An 18,566-nucleotide genomic window follows, 5' to 3' on the forward strand; every position below is an offset into this window, starting at 1 on the left:
AACAACACATTAATAATAAAATAAGATGGAATATCAATTTATGGACATGTAACATACATTTTGTAAAGGAAAAGAGTATATTGAATTATTCTGTTATATCTTTCATAACATTGAGAATCAGCTTTGTACAAAGTTTGAAAACAAAATAATGATTGGGGAATAAAACATTGTCATTGCCTTTTCATATATATATATATATATATATATATATATATATATATATATATATATATATATAGCCTCCTTATTCCTGCCGTCCACTACAAAAAAAAAAAAAAAAAAATATGAATACTTTTTTTTTCTAAAATGCTTTTTTCTCCATTGTTTTCGTGTGCTCCAACTAATGACATAAAAATAAATCACCATAGACAGGCAGTAATCGAGAAATGTTTTCAATGGTTTTTTGTTTTTGTTTTTTTTTTTTTTTTTTGCTGATGAACAATCAAACAACACATACAAATAAAATTGAACAATTACAACAATGAAATGACAGTGGATGACAGTAAAAAAAAAAAAAAAAAAAAACGAAGGAAGACAATAAATATATTAAATATTGAAAACAATGAAAGGGGGGGGGGTATTACATCAAATTACATTTCACTCAACAAAACATCATACAGTTTCAAAAGTTTTACACTTTTTTTGTTTTTAATTATTTTCAGAGTCTTAATTAAGTAGTTGAAGTCACATAGAAAATTATTTAATTTGGGTTCTCTTAGAGCAAACTTACATTTATGAATAAAGTATTTTGCCAATAGAATAAATATGTTTCCAATATATTCTATTTTATGATTACAGTGAGAAAAATAACAAATTACATCTCTCATTTCAAAATCAATATCTAATTTTAGTTTTGAAACAAGGAATTTTGACAATTCCATCCAAAATTGATTAACAAGGGAACAATTAAAGAAAAGATGATCAATTGACTCAGTATTGCTTTTACAGAAATTACATTTCAAATTAACATTACCAAATTTAGATGTGATTTCATTAGTGGGATATATATTATGCAAAATTCTTAAGTGTAGTTCTTTCACCTTGTTGGGGATACAAAATTTGTAAGGCAAGAGCCATGCTTTTTTCCAATTAATATTTTCTATCAGAGAATTCCAAAAAATTTCCCCCTCGGGGTAATTCGTTTTCTTGACTGAAACACATTTCTTATAATTTTATTACTACATTTTGGGTCGTAAATACTCTTGTCTTCAATCAGAAATTTCTGTTCACTCTTTACAATCTCTTCAAATGATAAATGACATTTCATTAGATGAACAAGACCATTTGGTATAGCTTTTACCATTGTAAGAAATTCCTTATGAATGACAGGGAAATTATGTTTAGACATGAAATCATTATAAGAATAAAAATCCCCTTGTGGGTCTAACAAATCACAAAGATAATCAATTCCCTTTTCATGCCAATTATTAAAAAAAATTGACTTGTTCTTTGCAAGAATAGTTTCATTATTCCATAGCTTTACTTTATGTGGGGAAAAATTGTGGACGAAGCAAAGTTTCCATGCCAACAGTGCCTGTTCGTGGAATTTAGAAAGTTTTATAGGGAGCTTAGAAGGAAATGTTTTCAATGGTGCAGCTCCCTCGTGCGGTTTTCTGTCGTCACCGTGTTCATGCGCATGCGTGCTTTCACTCCCGGAAGCACCAGGTTTATAAACAGAATCTAATGTGCGACTGTCACAAGCTGACCCATAATGACGTTTTTAATAAATACCAGCTTAAAATTACTTAACTGCGTTAAAAACCTGTTCTTATTGTGACTTGTCCTTCAGGAAAATCGTCGTCAGACTATTCTGAGGCTGCAGTTTCAAGTTCAAGGTAAGCAATTTAAACAAGTTCATGATGTTTATATTGACAATTAAACATTTTAATATGTGTTCCACATGCAATACTGCATTGCTATTATTGAATGTTCGAACTGATATAGTAGTTCATTAAAAGATAACATCACCATGATTAAATATTGTTTCATTCGTGTGTTTATGATGAAGTGTTCAATGATTGTGCTTTTGAATCAGACTGAAGAACCTGAAGAGAAGATGCCAGCTAGAAACACTTTAAACAGTGAGGTCAGATACTCCAAACTAGCCAGGGATGATGATGGATATATTGATCTCCAGGTGAGAATTAAAAGGCTTTTAACGCTCTTAAAAGCATGAATCAGTGTTGCTCACTTTAACTTTGAAGTTATGGGTGAGAAGGGGTTTTAAAAAGATTTATTTTTCCTCCTTTACCTCAAAATGTGTGCCGTTTAATTGTATTTTTATCTGAACAAAAAAGAATAACTCATGATATATTTTTCCTACGACTTTCAGAAGACACTCACTAAAATGTCTTTTTGTGTAACAATAGTTAATGTAACAAAAAAATATTTTCAGGCATATTTACAACAAGAATCATTAGATGACATATTATATAGATGATTATATATATATATATATATATATATATATATATATATATATATATATATATATATAAAACGTAAGTACAGGTCAGAATAAATAAATATGTTGTTTCATTTTTGCATAAATGTATCAATGATGTTACATTATTTCTCAGATATCTTGACATTCTATTTTCACAAAAAATATTTGAAAGATAAAAGTACACCCTTTACTTGCATTTAACATGCTTTCTGTGTATAAAATCACTTTTGTAAATAGAATTTAATGTGCAAACCAAAATGCGATGTTGCGTCTTTGACCTGTTTATAAATATAAAATATCTCACAAATCATAATACAACACAGAAATAAACACAGAAATTCATCTTTCAGTGCATTTGCTAATGTTTTGCAGTAATCAAAACCCATTTAGTTCTTTAGACAGAAATTCTGCATGAATGCATGATGTTCTTTCTCTTCTCAGTTTAAGAAAAGTCCTCCCAAAGTCCCTTATAAAGCGATCGCCCTGGCAACAGTTCTCTTCCTCATCGGCTCCGTTCTGATCATCGTCGGATCCCTCCTGTTAGCAGGATACTTTGAAGTTAATGATGTGAGTGCAATTATTATATTACAGCTCCATGCTTTGCTTTCATGCACTGCCTTCCAGATTATTCCATTATTAGCTTCTCATTCAGATTTCTAGACACGTTCCTCATGCATTTGTATAGTGTGCATTAATTTGATTTCTTTGGTCAAAATGTGAGAAGGACAGTTCCTCTAGTCTGAATGCATTACCATCATATTCAGTCAGTCAGTTTAGCATCCTGCATTGAACGTGTGGAGGATGTGATGAGATTACTCTACATCTCTGCTGTGCAGCACCTGATGTGGAGGTTAATCCTCCACCAAGATGTTCAGATTTAGAAACGGAGCACTTATGAAACCCCTCCACCTGCGGCCTGCCCTGTTTCTTCACCTAGTCCAGCTCGTGACGCTTGATCAGTGCGCTAGATCACAGAAATCCAGAACAGAGCTTCCTCCTAAAAACAAAAACAGCCGAACGAACCAGGCAAACATTTTCATTCAGTCTTGCAGTATTTATTATTTTCCTACTACATTTACACAGCAGGAGAATTTGTTCTTATTGACACGCTGTTAGTGCTTAAATACAAATACATGAATATATATATATATATATATATATATATATATATATATATAATACACACACACACACACACACATTTTTTTTTTTTGTGACATTTTTTAAATGTCACTGATATCAGTGATTTTTTTTTTTTTTTCTTTTTTTTTTTTTACAGCCAGGTTGGAATTTGTGATTTTTGTTTTTCAACTTGACATATTTCATATTTGCGCACAATAAAGAATTTATTAAAATTACAAAGAATTAATGCAAAAATACTCAGAAATTTGTCATATTCAAAGGGCCACATGAACACAAATGTATTTATTTATTTAGCCTATTTATTTAGTTACGTTTTTGAACGGTTTGAATAGTCAGGTTGGAATTCATGTGATTTTTTTTTTCGTAATTGTGCACAAAAAAAAAAAACATTAAAATTAATCAATTGATGCATTAAGAAATGGTCTGAAATAGGTCACAGAAAATGTGTATTTGTGCAGAAAATGAAAATACAAAACGCTTTATAGATTGATCAGTAGACGACAGACTTTGAGGTCCTCAGAAAACAGATATTTCTGACGGTTATTAATGACCAGCGCACACGTTTGACCCGGCGAGCTCTTGCAGTCAACATCTCTGTGTTTCTGTCCCTCACAGCACCATGATCGCAGCATCCCAGTCCTGATTATTGGAATCCTAGTCTTTCTTCCGGGGTTTTACCACCTGCGCATCGCCTGTTACGCCTTCAAGGGTTACCGCGGTTATTCCTATGATGACATCCCTGATTTTGATGACTGAGCGGCGGGGATGGGATGATCTGACAGCACTTTGAACCTGGTTTAACAGAAATGCACCATCGCTGATGTCTGCCACGTCAAAATGACTTGAAAGACTCATTTTTTTACATTTCAAAGAAATTTGAATTCATGAACTAGTATGATTACTTAGGTTTCATGTAAGGAAAATACATTTATCATGAATTTAATGCCATTATTTGTAATGCAAACAGATCTCAGTTCAGTTATGTTAGTATGCTGTACTGACTTACAAGTTGTTGCAGCAAGCAAAGCCTGAGGCAAGAAACACTACTCAAAACATGCCACATGCTGTTTTTTATTTTACAGCTCATTTGATGGATTGCACTAGGGTTTAATTTAAATCTATCATGAATTATGTGATTTCTCTTATTTTTTTTTTTTTTGTGGAACACATAATATTAGTTTAAATCCGTTTTTGAAATTAAAAACCAAAGTGTGTCATTTTAAACTGAAATGCATTTGTGTATGATGTGAATGAAGCACCATTGCAAAGTTTTGATCTTTGATGTCATGCAACTGATTATTTTCATTGATGTGATTTTTTTGCCATTAGAGAGAATGCTTTATAAATAAAGAACTTGTTTTCAAAATGAAGACTGACGGTTATCATGATTGCACTCAGAAAGGCTCTAAGGTAGTTGTAATCTTAAGTAAATTAGGAAAGAAGGGGAACCCTGATCATAAAACTAGTTTTTGATGCTCAACTTGCGCCCCCGTGTGGAACGAACTTGCTCTCAAAATTAACAGCAATGCTCGCTCTCTCTCTCTCTCTCTCTCTCTCTCTCTCTCTCTCTCTCTATATATATATATTCACACACGCACATATATGTGAATATAAAATGAATCAAATACTATATATATATATATATATATATATATATATATATATATATATATATATATAATTGAAGTCTAATTATTATGTTATGTCCAAATCACTTATGTACAATAATTGAAATTGGTTCGTAAAAATCTGCTGTAATTCCAATATTACAATAAACAAAAACATTACACTGTTGCAAAAATAATCATTTTGATTACTTTTGAAGTACGTTGAATTTTGGTTTACACATCAAATTTCATTACAAAAGTGATTTATTATTATTATTTTTTACATAGCGTGTAATTATAATTATAATTATAATTATAATTATTGTTGTTGTTTTCCAAAAACAATATATTTTTTATTGTGTTCCAAAACCAATGGCAAAACTTTTTTCCTCTTACAATGAGGAGAGGGAGAGAGAGAGAGAGAGAGAGTGTGTGTGTGTGTGTGTGTGTGTGTGTTCGTCGTGTTTCACACTGTCGGTGTTTGTAACGCGAGGCAGTCGTGTGTGTAACCTCACAGTCTCCTCTGGACTGAGTCTGAGCGAGTGAAGAGACGCGGGAATCTGTACCTTCCCCTCAGTCTGGAGCAGGATCTGAATGGACGTCAAACAGACTTGTCTGAATGGCACAGTTTAACGCAGTCGACAGGTTTTCACGTGCGAACAAACCCACGGGACGCACGGTTTCCGCGCTGGGATCAAACCTGCCGTTCTGACCGTCAGAGCACGGGAAGTTTTAAAGAGACGCTGGACGCACAGTAGCATTGACTAATCGGGCTCCGGGTTTGTTATTAAACCTTTCAAGCGATTTCTAAAGTACTTTTAAGAATAGTTTAAGTGTTTTTGAGGGGGATATATCTTGTATCTTTTTTTAAGTGGATGAAATACCTTAAAGCCATCGATGAAGTGACACCTTCATGTTATCACGAGTCAAGCCTCTAACAGGTAAGAGACACATTCATATGTTCAAGTCTTCTCTTTGAATCATGATGTCTGTTGCGCGTTTTGCATGCAACATCTGAAGATGCTGTTCAGTTGCGTGTTTTGTTCTACATGGCTTTATTTCTGTTTAAAAGTGTGTTTTCTGGGGTGCACGTGAGGTCCAGTGCTTCTCATGAGAACAATGACCAGCACACAGTCTCTGACCAGAGCTGGACATGCTGGATATCAGCCCTGTTCACTACTGGGCACATTCAGAGTACTTTATATCTACTGCATTGGACAAATAATTTTTTTGTTATTTTATTGTATGCTATTAGTAGTAATACTACAACATTTAAAAGGGTACTTTGGCTTTTTAAGTGGCTTATACAGAATAAATATAGAATACTGTGTAAATATTTATAGAAGTAAAGATAAATTATTAGGGTGAAAGGTAGTTCTAATATCTAAAAACGTGTCTTATTTATTTATTTATTAGGCTCTTGGTTTCACTGGTTGTCAACATCTAAAACATCAAAACTATAATCTGTATTATATATATATATATTTAATATCAATGTATTATATATGTAATATCAACAATATTGTTTGTTTTTATTTAAGATATCTATTTATTGAACTCTTGGTTTTATGTGGTTGTCAACATCTAAAACAAATACAATATATTCAAAAATTGTATTTAATATAAATGTACATGTATTATATATATTTTATATCTAAAAATATGTGTCTAGTTATTTTTATTTATTCATTTATTAAGCAAACTTCTGGTTTCACCTGAAAAATACAAATCTCTGAATTAGTAAAATAAATATTTAGTATAAACATACAGAGATGCATACTAATATATATATATATATATATATATATATATATATATATATATATATATATATATATATATATATATGTTACACATATATATATGTTAGAGTGTGTATATATAATATGAATATGTATGTGTGCATATACTGTGTGTGTAAAAGTTAATGTTAAATGTTTTTAGTATTTGAATTAAAGTTACACTTTATTTCATGCTTTGTTTTTATTTTAACCCTATTATTATTTGAAGCATATTGTGATGTTGGCTGATATTTTGTTCAGCATTTAGCATTTATACACCATTACCTCATATAACCTATATACTGTATTATTTAACACCTGTATGTATTTGAGCTGTGTGGCCTTCTAGTCTAATATTGATGCATTGGACATGCTTTAATGACCTTGATTGCAATCTTATCATGTTTTGTCACGGTTTCTACACTTGATTGGCCATATGTGTGTCAAAAGATAAGAGAGCTGTATTTCAGAGAGAGAAACGAACCTGAGCTGTGTGAATATAAATATTGTTAAAGTTACTGTTTGCCAAATATACTAGCAGAAGCTAACTAAAGCTGTTTAACCAGTTGCGCTTGGATTAGTTTGTGGTATACTTTGGTCACTGGGTCTTGCCTAACAATGACCAAATGCACATCTTAACCTGAACTAGAGTGAGCGGTGAGGGTCACACGTCATGAGCTGAACCGACTCACCTTCTGCTCGTGATCTCATGCTTTACACTGTTTAAGCAGATATTATTTACCCACATTAGACATAGTGTTGTGATGATACACACAGCTGCTGGAAGAGCAAAGGTCACAGTGATAACAAATGTCATCATGGTTATCTTGATACCTTTAAGCATTTTATTGTTCTCTTTCTGTCTGACTTGCTCCCATTAATCAGTGCTAGTGCAGCAAACCACCTGCTTCTCGAGATAATAACAATTATCACTATGGAGTGCAACATTGTGCTGCTACTTTTTCATCATCTTTCTTATGGAAGTATTTTTCCTATAGGGAACACCCCCCCCCCCCCCAACCCCCAAAAAAGGGCATCCAAGATTTAGATGAGTTTGTTTCTTCATTAAAAAATATTTGGTGAAATGTAGCATTCCATCACTTGCTCATCAATGGATGCTCTGCAGTGAATGGGTGCCGTCAGAATGAGAGTCCAAACAGCTGATAAAAACATCATAGTAATACACAAAAGTAATCCACAGCACTCCAGTCCATCAGTTAATGTGTTTAGAAGTGAAAGGTTGCTTGGTTGTAAGAAACAAATCTAAGATTAAGACGTTTTTACTTCAAACCATCGTTTCCTGGTTTAAATCCAAATAATGCTTTATCCAGTAGAAAAAGTCACATGTGTTATATTTGTTATATATCTCAACCTATCTGTTTAGATCTGGGACTGTTACTGTTACATGTACTGTTTACCTGTAAACAGTGTTTTATCTGTGCATATTTCTGATCTCCTGATTCAGACAAGATGGATAAAAATATGGTAAAAAGCAACGTTATGAATAGAGGACTTAGCATATTAAAAAAGCCTTATTGAGGATTTTTGGGAGATTGCATAATTTCATTACCTCAGTTCAGTGTGTATTATGGATGTGGGTGGCACAAATTTCTTGTCCTATTCACTGATTGGTTGATATTTCTCAGCAGAATCATGGGTAATGTAGTTTTTCACCAGGAGTCCTGCTGTTAAACACAATTATTGAAAAGAATTACCGGTACTCAAAAAAGTGCGGGTTTATGGCTTCGACAAAAGCGAGTAGTAATCTCATATCTTATAGTGATTCTGTCCTTGATGGTTTATAACATTTAAAATCAATTCCCTTATGGAGAAAATGAATGGGATTTTTATTATAGATCTTCTATTGCTGTGGCTCATACTTAGGGACTTGGGCAACAACCTTGCAACCACAAAGTAACATTCAATCAATTTTAACAAGTGCATCGAAACCAAGATTAACGGCCAAACACTACTATATGATTGCATTACATAATGTATTCCTTTTAGATTTTCTAGCTCATAGTTTTCGAATTTTACAATGAATATGTCCTTTAAATTTAGTCTGCTTATCAATGTTTGTTACTTTCACTCTTTCTTTGTCTTTTCTTTCTGAATTAATTTTTTTCAGTGTTAATCTTGCAGTGTTAATTCTTTATAGAAGCCCATTTCTGCCATGGGATAAAAAGAAAAGTAAAATAAAAAAAAGTGTAACTGAGTTTTCTTTCTAACATTTGTGACTTTTTATCTCACAATCCTGACTTTTCTCAGAAATGTGAGATATAAACTTGCAATTGAGAGTAATAAAATCCAGTTCTGAAGAAAAAAAAAAAATCAGTTTTGACATTTTCTTACAATTGAAAGTTTATATCTCACAAATCTGAGAAAAAAATATGTAAACTCGCATTTGCAAGAAAAAACTGATTAAAAAGTCACAGTTACCTATTTGTCTTTTATTCAGTCTTGGAAACAAGCTTCCATATTTCTTTAATATTTTCATCAGCAGTATGTTTTCTAAACTTGCATGATGCATGGTCAATGGTCAATGGACTGCATTTATATAGCGCTTTCAACAGACCACATGGCCATCCAAAGCGCTTTACAATTTGCCTCACATTCACCCATTCACACACACATTCACACACCGACGGCGGTGTCTGCCATACAAGGCGCCATCCAGCTCGTCGGGAGCACCTGGGGTTAGGTGTCTTGCTCAAGGACACCTCGGCACTTGGTCAGGTGGAGCCGGGGATCGAACCACCAACCTTTCGGTTTGTAGACAACCTACATGAACCACTGAGCCACTGCCGCCCCATGCATGCTTTACATCAAGATGTCTTCATAATAATTGAACTTTAATTAGTTTACTTTTAGTTTGTACTTTATCAGACCATGCATTTGGAGCTAAAAGCTAAATCATGAATTTGAAGGAGATTATGTTTGTTAGTGCTTATGCAATCTATAAATGGAGTTATTGTATATGGGCTCAGGGTAATACAAATCATGTCTTGTTCATGCATGGCAAAGTCACAAGACCAAGTTTAAAGGTTTTACCTCACAGATCTAGCTGGGTGGTGGTAGTTTCAATGCATTTTAGCATCAGTGATCTGCACTGGAGAGAAATCAAAGCCACTTGAGCAGTATTTGGCAGCAGGGCTCCTATGGGTGTTTATAGACACATCGTGTCATCAAGTGATATTTCCTGACTTATTTTGAGCCAGGTTTTTGCTAAGATGCTACTTAAGATTTCCTGTGATCCCAGATGTTGTGCTTCACTGCCATCGGCTGGTCTGCACATGTGGACATCATCATTGCTGTTCGGTCTGGTTTCTGTGATAATAATAAGTGGTATATGAGTATCTCATTGGGAGTACAGTGCAGGATGAACCTTCCCTAAGGACTGCTAATGTGAGAAATGTTGTACAAATGGGAAAATGATCTAATGAGCCCTTATTAACTGATGAGAAAGTGGTGTTTATGAAAGCAGGAATCTCAATGGAGCCTGATATTGTGGCCTAAAGGAAGTCATATAATTCGAGAGAAACTCCAATGTATGCCATTTTGAAATTATCAGCGGTATTGCAAAGTCTACTTTTTAATACATTTTATAGTGATTTCTGAGTAAATGTTATGTTCTGAAGAAAATATATTTGGTTTACATATGTGTTATTGTCAGCTAAAACTAAAGCTATATAAATTCTTAATTGAAATAAAGCTGAAATTAAAAAAAATGTAAATAAAAAAAATTGAAAATGAACATTGTACTACTTATTCACTGAAATGAAGAAAATATATAGCTATTAGATGAAATTGAATGAAAATTTTAAGAAAATCGAAGTGTTGCAAAAGTTATAGAAACAAACTAAGCTGAAGTAATGCTCAAAAACTGCTCAAACTGAAATAAAAATAAATGAAAAGTAAACAGAACTAATAATACAACTAAATGAAACCAATAAAAAGTACAAAACCACATAACAAAATTACTAAAAAAATAGTAATATTCCAAATTGTAATAAATGAGCTGCTGCAATAGTATTAATAATAAATAGTAATAAAACAGCACTGTTACCCATTGAAAAGTTGCCTGCATGAGATTTGTTTGGGGCTTGCTAAAGTGTTGCTAGGGTATTTTGCATGGTTGTTAGGTGGTTACTTGCTCGCCTACATTAAAAGTATAGTCCCTCTTTCAATGTAAGCTAAGTCTGTATGGGATTTATTTTGGGTCTTATATTTGTTGATTTATGGTCGGCTTTTCATGTGTGTCTCCTTAGATTGGAGACATGCAGTATTGGCCATATTTCTCTCTTGCTTCATCTATTGAAAAATCACGTCAGTCTATCACTAGTTTCATTTATTGTTGATTTAAATGAAATGAAACGTGTTAAATCCCATGGCATGGGATATTTCCACCATCAACAGTCACCCACCCCTAGAGGTGCCATCATAATGCCACAGGATGACTGCTGGCTTACTGCTCTTCCTCTGACCTGGGTCATTCAGCTTGGCCTGTGCTGGAGCCCTGTGGATCATCCTGGATTAGCTTCAGCATAATACAGCTGCTAATCAGGCTGTGTCTGTGGCGCACTGTCCACGCTGTTCACTGCAGCAAAGAGCAGGTGTCCACTGATGTACCTTTCATCTGCCTGTACTCCAGAGCTCACGGGAGCTGCTTTCACATGGGTCTCAGTGACGTTTGCATGATTCCCACGCAGAAGCTTTCAGAAAGAACCTCTTTTTTTAATAAACAAAATTGAAAACAGTTTGTTTATGTGGCACTTGCGTATGAGAAAAAGGAGAAAAAGTAAATAACAATTAATAAACATCTGATTTTAAAATTATTAGAAAGACAGTTTAGAAAAAAAAAGTAAATAAATAAATGAAACAACACAATATTAAAGTGCAATTAAAGGATTACACTATATTCTGTTACTTCATCTCAGAATTTTTTTTTTTAATATGCACTGCTTTTAATCTGTTAGAATTATTTGCATAACATTAATATATTTTGATTATCATTTTCATTTGTAATAATCTGATTTGTTATGCTTTTGTCATTTTTTTCTAAATAGATTTGATTTATTTTTATTTCAATTTAAGCTTTATTTCTGTTACTACTTTTAGTGCTTCAAACTTCCACCTATTTCAGGTTGTTGTAAAGGAAACATTTTAATATTTCAACACTATAAGCTTTAGCTGGAGGTGCATGTGTGCTTCTTAATGCACCTGTGTACTGAACAGGTGTTATCCTCATCGGATGAGTAAACCACCTCATTTGACATTTGATTCCTGAGAAGTAGATTCAAACTTCTGCTTTCTGATGACATGTTGACCCTTTAATACTCTTAACCTGCATCACCTGCAGAAATATACACCCGCCACAAACACCTTCGTCAGAGTACCTTGTGGTGAGAATAACTTGAACACATTGCTCCTAATGCGATGGAAGTGGCAAGTTGCCCAGCAAACAGCTTGAACTGGAGTACTTACATCTCCTGTGTTACTGGTAATTAAACTGAAGACATGGCAGATTGATCACGTCAAAGAAGTAGATCATAGAGCTCTTACCAGCATGTGAAATGAAACATCAGTGGTATATTTATATTGCATGGAGATATATTAATGGCTTCTAACTGTATCACTTGCATATTACTTGATTCATTTATTCAATTGAGTCTGTGAACTATCAAAGCAGATCAGCCTGAAACGTGTGCCAACTAGATTGTCTGTTATCAGCTAAAGCCATCCCAGTGGACACACTTAGGTCAATAACAGATGGTGCATGTCTTAGCATGTCTCAACGAAACTTCAAGTGGCAATGTAGTTGTTTTGGCTTTGGATGGTGTGCTGAAGACATTTTTTTAAGCGTCTATGCCAGTCAAGACCAGGATCAAAGATCAGACGGTTTGCAGAGCATGTCCCATCATGCCTTGGGACAGTCTAGAGCATATCTTCACTATCTTAAACATCTGTTTTGGGGGCTTCACCTCTTGAAGATGTCATAAGGTTGAGTTCATGGGGTGTGTGCATGTCACTCAGATCAGAGTGTATCGGTTGGTTTATCATTTGGATTTATTTATTTTTAAAGATATTATTGCTTTTATTCAGTGAGGATGCAGTAAAGTGATCAAAAGTGACAGTATGACATCTATGTTACAAAAGATGGCTGATGGATATTCTAAAGTTTGGGGCGGTTTTAAAAGAACTTGCATTCATTTGATCAAAAAAACAGTAAAATCAGTCAAATGTTGTTAGAGTTTGAAATAACTGTTTTATATATGAACATATTTTTTAATAAAATGTATTTCTGCGATTAAAGCAGAATTTTCAGCATCATTACTCCAGTCTTCAGAGTCACATGATCCTTCAGAAATCATTGCTGCTCAAGAAACATTTCTGATTATTATTATTAATGTCGTGGTGGTCAACTATAATGGGTGTTTAAATTATTTATTGTTAAATAAATACCCCCAGTCTCACCACAGAGCACAGATTCTTGACTTTTGTTGCGTAGTTTAGTACTTTTGGCTGGAGTCAGACACACCTGGAGTCTCGTAGGGCAGAAAGCTTTGCTCTCCGTCTGTCTTTCACTGCTTGCACTCCTCTCTCTGAAAGACACTTTCACAAGGAGGCCTTGTTGAACAGCTTGACTGGTAAGAGACTCCACGCAGAGGCACACAATGCCCAGCCCTCATCTGGCACCTCTAAAGGCGTCTTCAAATAAAGCACTGACTCCAGAACAGAGGCATTATAACCTCAGCTGATATGACTCTACCCATGGGATTGTGACTTTTGGATCTCTTAAAAATGAAGGATTCAAAGAGGTTTTTTTGCATCTAATGTCATAGAAGAACCATTTTTGGTCCCCAGAAAAACTTTCAGTGAACTGTTCAGTGTGAAGAAGATTTAAGTGTGTTCATACAACTTTAGCAAAGCTGTGCCTTGTATAAACTAAACAATTTTTGCTAGTCATTTTCAAACCGTTTATTTACAGTATGACTTCACTTATGCAGTATTTCCTACACCAATTATGTTAATAAGTACTGTTGTTACCGTATGATAGGAAAGAATATTTTGGTAGTAACACAATATACACTTGCTTTTTTGAAAAGGATATTTTTTCTTGACACCAAAGGCATTTTCCAAGTGGAGGATGTTGATGTGGAAACAGCAGAAGTGTATGGTTTATTTCATACCTGCGGTTGTTCAGCCAATTTCTTTCCATTGTGTTGTGGAACTCTGTCTTGTGATTTGGGCTGGAAAGAATGAAAATGAGATTTATAGTCCCCTGGCGAAATTTGACTTGTTTGATGTGCCAGAGCGAATGTAACCACGATATCTGGTACCTTTACCATTATGTACTTCTGATTTTTGTTGCGTTCTCTTTCATAGATTTGTGCAGAAAGACAAACCAAGCAAAATGCGTTCGGATGCTTTGCGCATGGCTTCTAAAAATATCCTCCCCCTCCAACTCGGGCTTTAATTAACTTAAAGTAATAAGCTGGTATTAGTGGCTTTGAATGGTGGGAGATGGGTTGCTGGGGGGATTTTGCTGCTCTCAGGTGCTCAATCATACGAGTGGATGCTTGCCAGCGCTGTATTAAACAACTTCTGCTTTCATTTCCAGGCACTTTGTTGGGAAACTCCTCCACAATACTGGAGAGAAATATTAAACAGAGCGGAGAGTTATTGTAAACTGCGGGGTGTGTTCACTTTCTGGGTCACTGTCGGGTGATGTTTGAGATAACAGGGAGGTTTCCTGATGTTGAACCACTGTATTTTAGTAGGTAAAATGTTTTTAGCTTAAAAAAAAAAAAAAAAAACACAATTACTATTTCTCATGCACAAATTTTTTTTTTTTAAATAAAAAAATCATGATTTTCTTGTTTTCTTTGTATTTATTTATTTATTAATTTCTATTGCTCATGCACCATGAAGTATTGCATTAATGTGGATAATTGTTTTGCATGGACAAACAGCACTCACATTTTCAATAGAGAAGGAGCAGGTCAACCAATCATGGGAAGTTAAGATCAAGGTCATTATAGTTAACTAAAACTAAAATAAAAACATTTAAAAAAATGCATTTCTTTAAATAAAATAAACATGAATGAAAAAATGCATTTATACATGTGATTTATATATAATATAATAAAAAGTATATTTAAAATGCATTTTATCTTTAGCTGTTTGCAGCATTTCTCATTTTCATTTGTTTAACTTGACTAATAACTAAAACTTGACTTTATAACTAAAACTTAAACGGAAGTAAAAGTTTATATACACATTTTGAAACGCTAATAAAAATTACAGAAAATAAAAAAATATATTTTTATTTATTTATGTTTCATTACACTTACCAAAACAACAAAGGCAGTCAAATGTTTCTGCAGAGGAGAAATTAATTAAAATTAAATAATTAAAATTAGGCATAAAATAATATCATTCATGTGTATTTCAGCTGAAGTCAAGTTGGTAACCTGACTCAAAGGAAGACACGAAGCAGGCCTTTGTACAGTTTTTCTGTAATTAAGAGATCATACAAGACTTCTTTACCTTAAATATGTTTGTCAAAATCAAAAGTGTTACGAAATGCACCATATTTTGGGAGAATGCTTTTGGAGGCATTATTATTGCAATCAGCACCCCAAAATTTGCAACACGAATTGGATTTCATTCAGCAAACATGATGCAGGCCAGAGTTATCTGATTTGTGAATAAATCGTTCTTTTTCATGATTGTGGTGAAATATGACCTAGACATATTGTTTAAAGTCTCAATATTTTTCTAATAAGGAAATGTGCAAGTATTAAATGATAACGTGAGATGGGTGTAATGGATTACGTCTGTAAAGAACATAACACTCTGAGCCGGGAAATATTCCTCATGTTGTCTTATCTTAGACCGAGAGTCCTCAGAACTGACTTATGTGTGTGTCTCTGTGTTTCAGGTGGGGTGTGTGTGATGGTATATGAGTGTTTACCATGGTACAGAAGAAACTCTGGCTTCTGAATGTCACCGTCGCGGCCGCCCTCTCTTTACTGCGTAAGTATTTCTGTGGCTTATGCTACACAATCTATACAAGCGAGAGCATTTGTGATATTTAAGATGGTATTAAGGAGCAAAGACCCCAAACATTTGGGGGAAAAGGGATCAAATCCTTCCTGTAAAAAATGAAATCAGCAAATCCAGATTTAGATCGGTCTGGGATTTAGATTTCCCTTCTCTCGAGCCACGGGGTGTGAGTCTTGGGGGAGGCTGGCCATGTGTGCACCTCAGGGGGTCTCGGTACGGGGGGGTTGTGGTTCTGTCAGCGGGCATCACTTTTGAGAGATTACCCTTTAATCGCAGACTAGATGAGGTGCATGGGGCCGCTATGGCACAAGAGGTGCAAAACTGCCCCGATGGGTTTGAAACTTGTGAGTTTGAGAGTCTACAGACTGACTCCGCTTAGTCTGGAATCTCACAAACATTAAACTCATTCTCTTTTCTGTAAATTGAAAAATATATATAATAGTTGTATTTAAGTTTAATGAACAAGATCATTTATTACTGAATTAAGGTAATACAAATTAGATTTTGTCATTTATTTTCTTCTGAAAAATTATTTTAAAATATTATATATATAATATATTATACAATATATATATTTATTTATATTTTAAGGGTAAATTATTTTAAAATATTATTTATATAATATATTATACAATATAAAATTGTATATATATGAATAAAAATATATATTGTATAATATATTATATAAATAATATTTTAAAATAATTTAACCTTGAAATGTTTAATTTACCCATAAAAATGTTTATATATATATATATATATATATATATATATATATATATATATATATATAATTTTTTTTTTTGTGTGTGTGTAACAACATCCTTTTTTTTTTTTTGATTGACCCTGACGAGGCTCCTTTTGTCTGTCCTGTTGAGGACTGCTGAAAGAGAAAGTGTCACAGACTGAGGCCTCCATCATATTAACATGCTCTATGTTAATTTACATGCATGTCATCTCTTTGGCACCCTACCCCTCTTAATCAGGATTTGCATGCGCCCCCATTTAGTGTGTGTTTTTGTGACATCACCCTCCTATTTCTCTTTTGTGTCTTGTTTTTCTCAGTCACACTCTCATTTTCCATCTCACATTCTCCTCTGGCTCTCGTTCCTGTATGTATCCTATCATTCCTCTTTTACTTTCTCCAGGACATCAGAACTGCTGGTTGTATCATTAAGTACACAGTGTAAAGGAAGTACTTGCCTCCATTGACAAATATTGGTCTTTTACACCCTGTGAATTTGATCTACACACTGTGAGTGCGAACAGAACTCATGCAGGGTGTTTGTTATCTGTTCCTCGTGATGTATAGTTCTTCTGATGACTATTTTGAGAACTAAATGAATTAACCTTCTAAATTGCATTACTTTGTCAAAATAAGTGCCTTGTCACATGACTAGCACATCTCTCCATGCTGAAAAAAGTCTAGGTCAGCAATAACCAGCAGAAATCCATCTTATACAAAACTAAATCAAAAAAAATACATCTTGATCAACTCAACTAGACCAGCAATAACCAGCAGAAATCCATCTGGACCAATTCTAAACCAGGATAAATTTGCTTGGACATATCTAAACCATCACTGACAAGCGTAAAACAGCCTAGACCAGCACTAACCTGCATACATCCATCTGGACTAGCTCTAAACTACAGTAATATAATCTTTTGAAACAACCAGCATAAATCAGTCTAGACCAGAACTAACCAGAAATGTATCTGGACCAGGTCTAAACCAGAATAAATCAGTCTGGAAAAGCTAAAAACCACTGCAAACCAGCATTTATTAGTCTGAAGCAGCTCAAAACCACTACTTACATGCATAAAAAAGTCTAGACAAGTATATATCCATCTGAAGTCGCTCTAACCCGACATAGATTAGTCTGGAACAGCCCAACCAGGGCTATCATGCATAAATACATCTGAAACCAGAATAAATCGGTCTAGACCAGCACATGAATCAGCACACAACTACATAAATAAGCATAGACCTGCCTTAAACATTTCTTAATCTAGAGCATGGAAGCTTGGAAATGCATGCTGGTTTATGATGGTCTTTCCAGCAAGGAAGAGTCCAATCAGTTTTTCCAGATGACATGTGGATGCTTGTGTTCCTCAGGACTTTCTCTGAGCGCTGAGACGGTGGTCCGGGGAAGAGTCGGGGGTTTTGCTGAGCTGGGCTGCAGTCTGACACCTCCATCAGAAGGGGACACCACTCCCAATCTGTTTCCCTTGCATGTGGTGGAGTGGGTCCGGCTGGGGTACAACGTCCCCATCCTCATCAAATTCGGCAACTACACCCCACGAGTGCATCCAAACTACAGAGGTGAGCGTCACCGCAGACAGAAATCAGTTTCCCATTAGTCCTGCAGGAGACACAGAGGAACTGGTGTAGCTTTTAGACTTTTATGTGCTTTGAATTGTATGTGCTAATGTAATGTAATGTATCGTAGCGTTCCTGTAGCTCAATTGGTAGAGCATTGCACTGTCAAGCGCAAGGTTGTGGGTTCGATTCCCCGGGAA

The 18,566-nt window shown here is 34.4% G+C and overlaps 2 protein-coding genes across 4 annotated transcripts in view; both read left to right on the forward strand.

The window, feature by feature from the left end:
• The first annotated feature begins 1,657 nt into the window (after positions 1 to 1,657).
• On the forward strand, positions 1,658 to 4,657 carry LOC113052707 (transmembrane protein 230-like). The gene is made up of 4 exons (XM_026217117.1): positions 1,658 to 1,835; positions 2,036 to 2,137; positions 2,888 to 3,013; positions 4,205 to 4,657. Exons 2-4 carry the CDS (start codon positions 2,057 to 2,059, stop codon positions 4,343 to 4,345), a joined length of 348 nt encoding a protein of 115 aa, XP_026072902.1. The 5' UTR covers positions 1,658 to 1,835; positions 2,036 to 2,056; the 3' UTR covers positions 4,346 to 4,657.
• Positions 4,658 to 5,677: 1,020 nt separating this feature from the next.
• Positions 5,678 to 18,566, forward strand: part of LOC113052708 (uncharacterized) — a 34,688-nt gene continuing 21,799 nt past the window's right edge. For 2 of the 3 annotated variants that reach the window (XM_026217118.1, XM_026217120.1), the window contains exons 1-3: positions 5,678 to 6,137; positions 15,922 to 16,016; positions 18,163 to 18,369. In XM_026217118.1, the coding sequence (XP_026072903.1) occupies positions 15,956 to 16,016; positions 18,163 to 18,369 (268 nt within the window). In that variant the 5' untranslated portion in view covers positions 5,678 to 6,137; positions 15,922 to 15,955. The remainder of the gene's footprint in view (positions 6,138 to 15,921; positions 16,017 to 18,162; positions 18,370 to 18,566) is intronic. The other variant, XM_026217119.1, reaches the window with a different exon arrangement.

The sequence above is a fragment of the Carassius auratus genome, chromosome 33 (genome assembly GCF_003368295.1).
Source record: "Carassius auratus strain Wakin chromosome 33, ASM336829v1, whole genome shotgun sequence".
Classification (NCBI taxonomy): domain Eukaryota; kingdom Metazoa; phylum Chordata; class Actinopteri; order Cypriniformes; family Cyprinidae; genus Carassius; species Carassius auratus.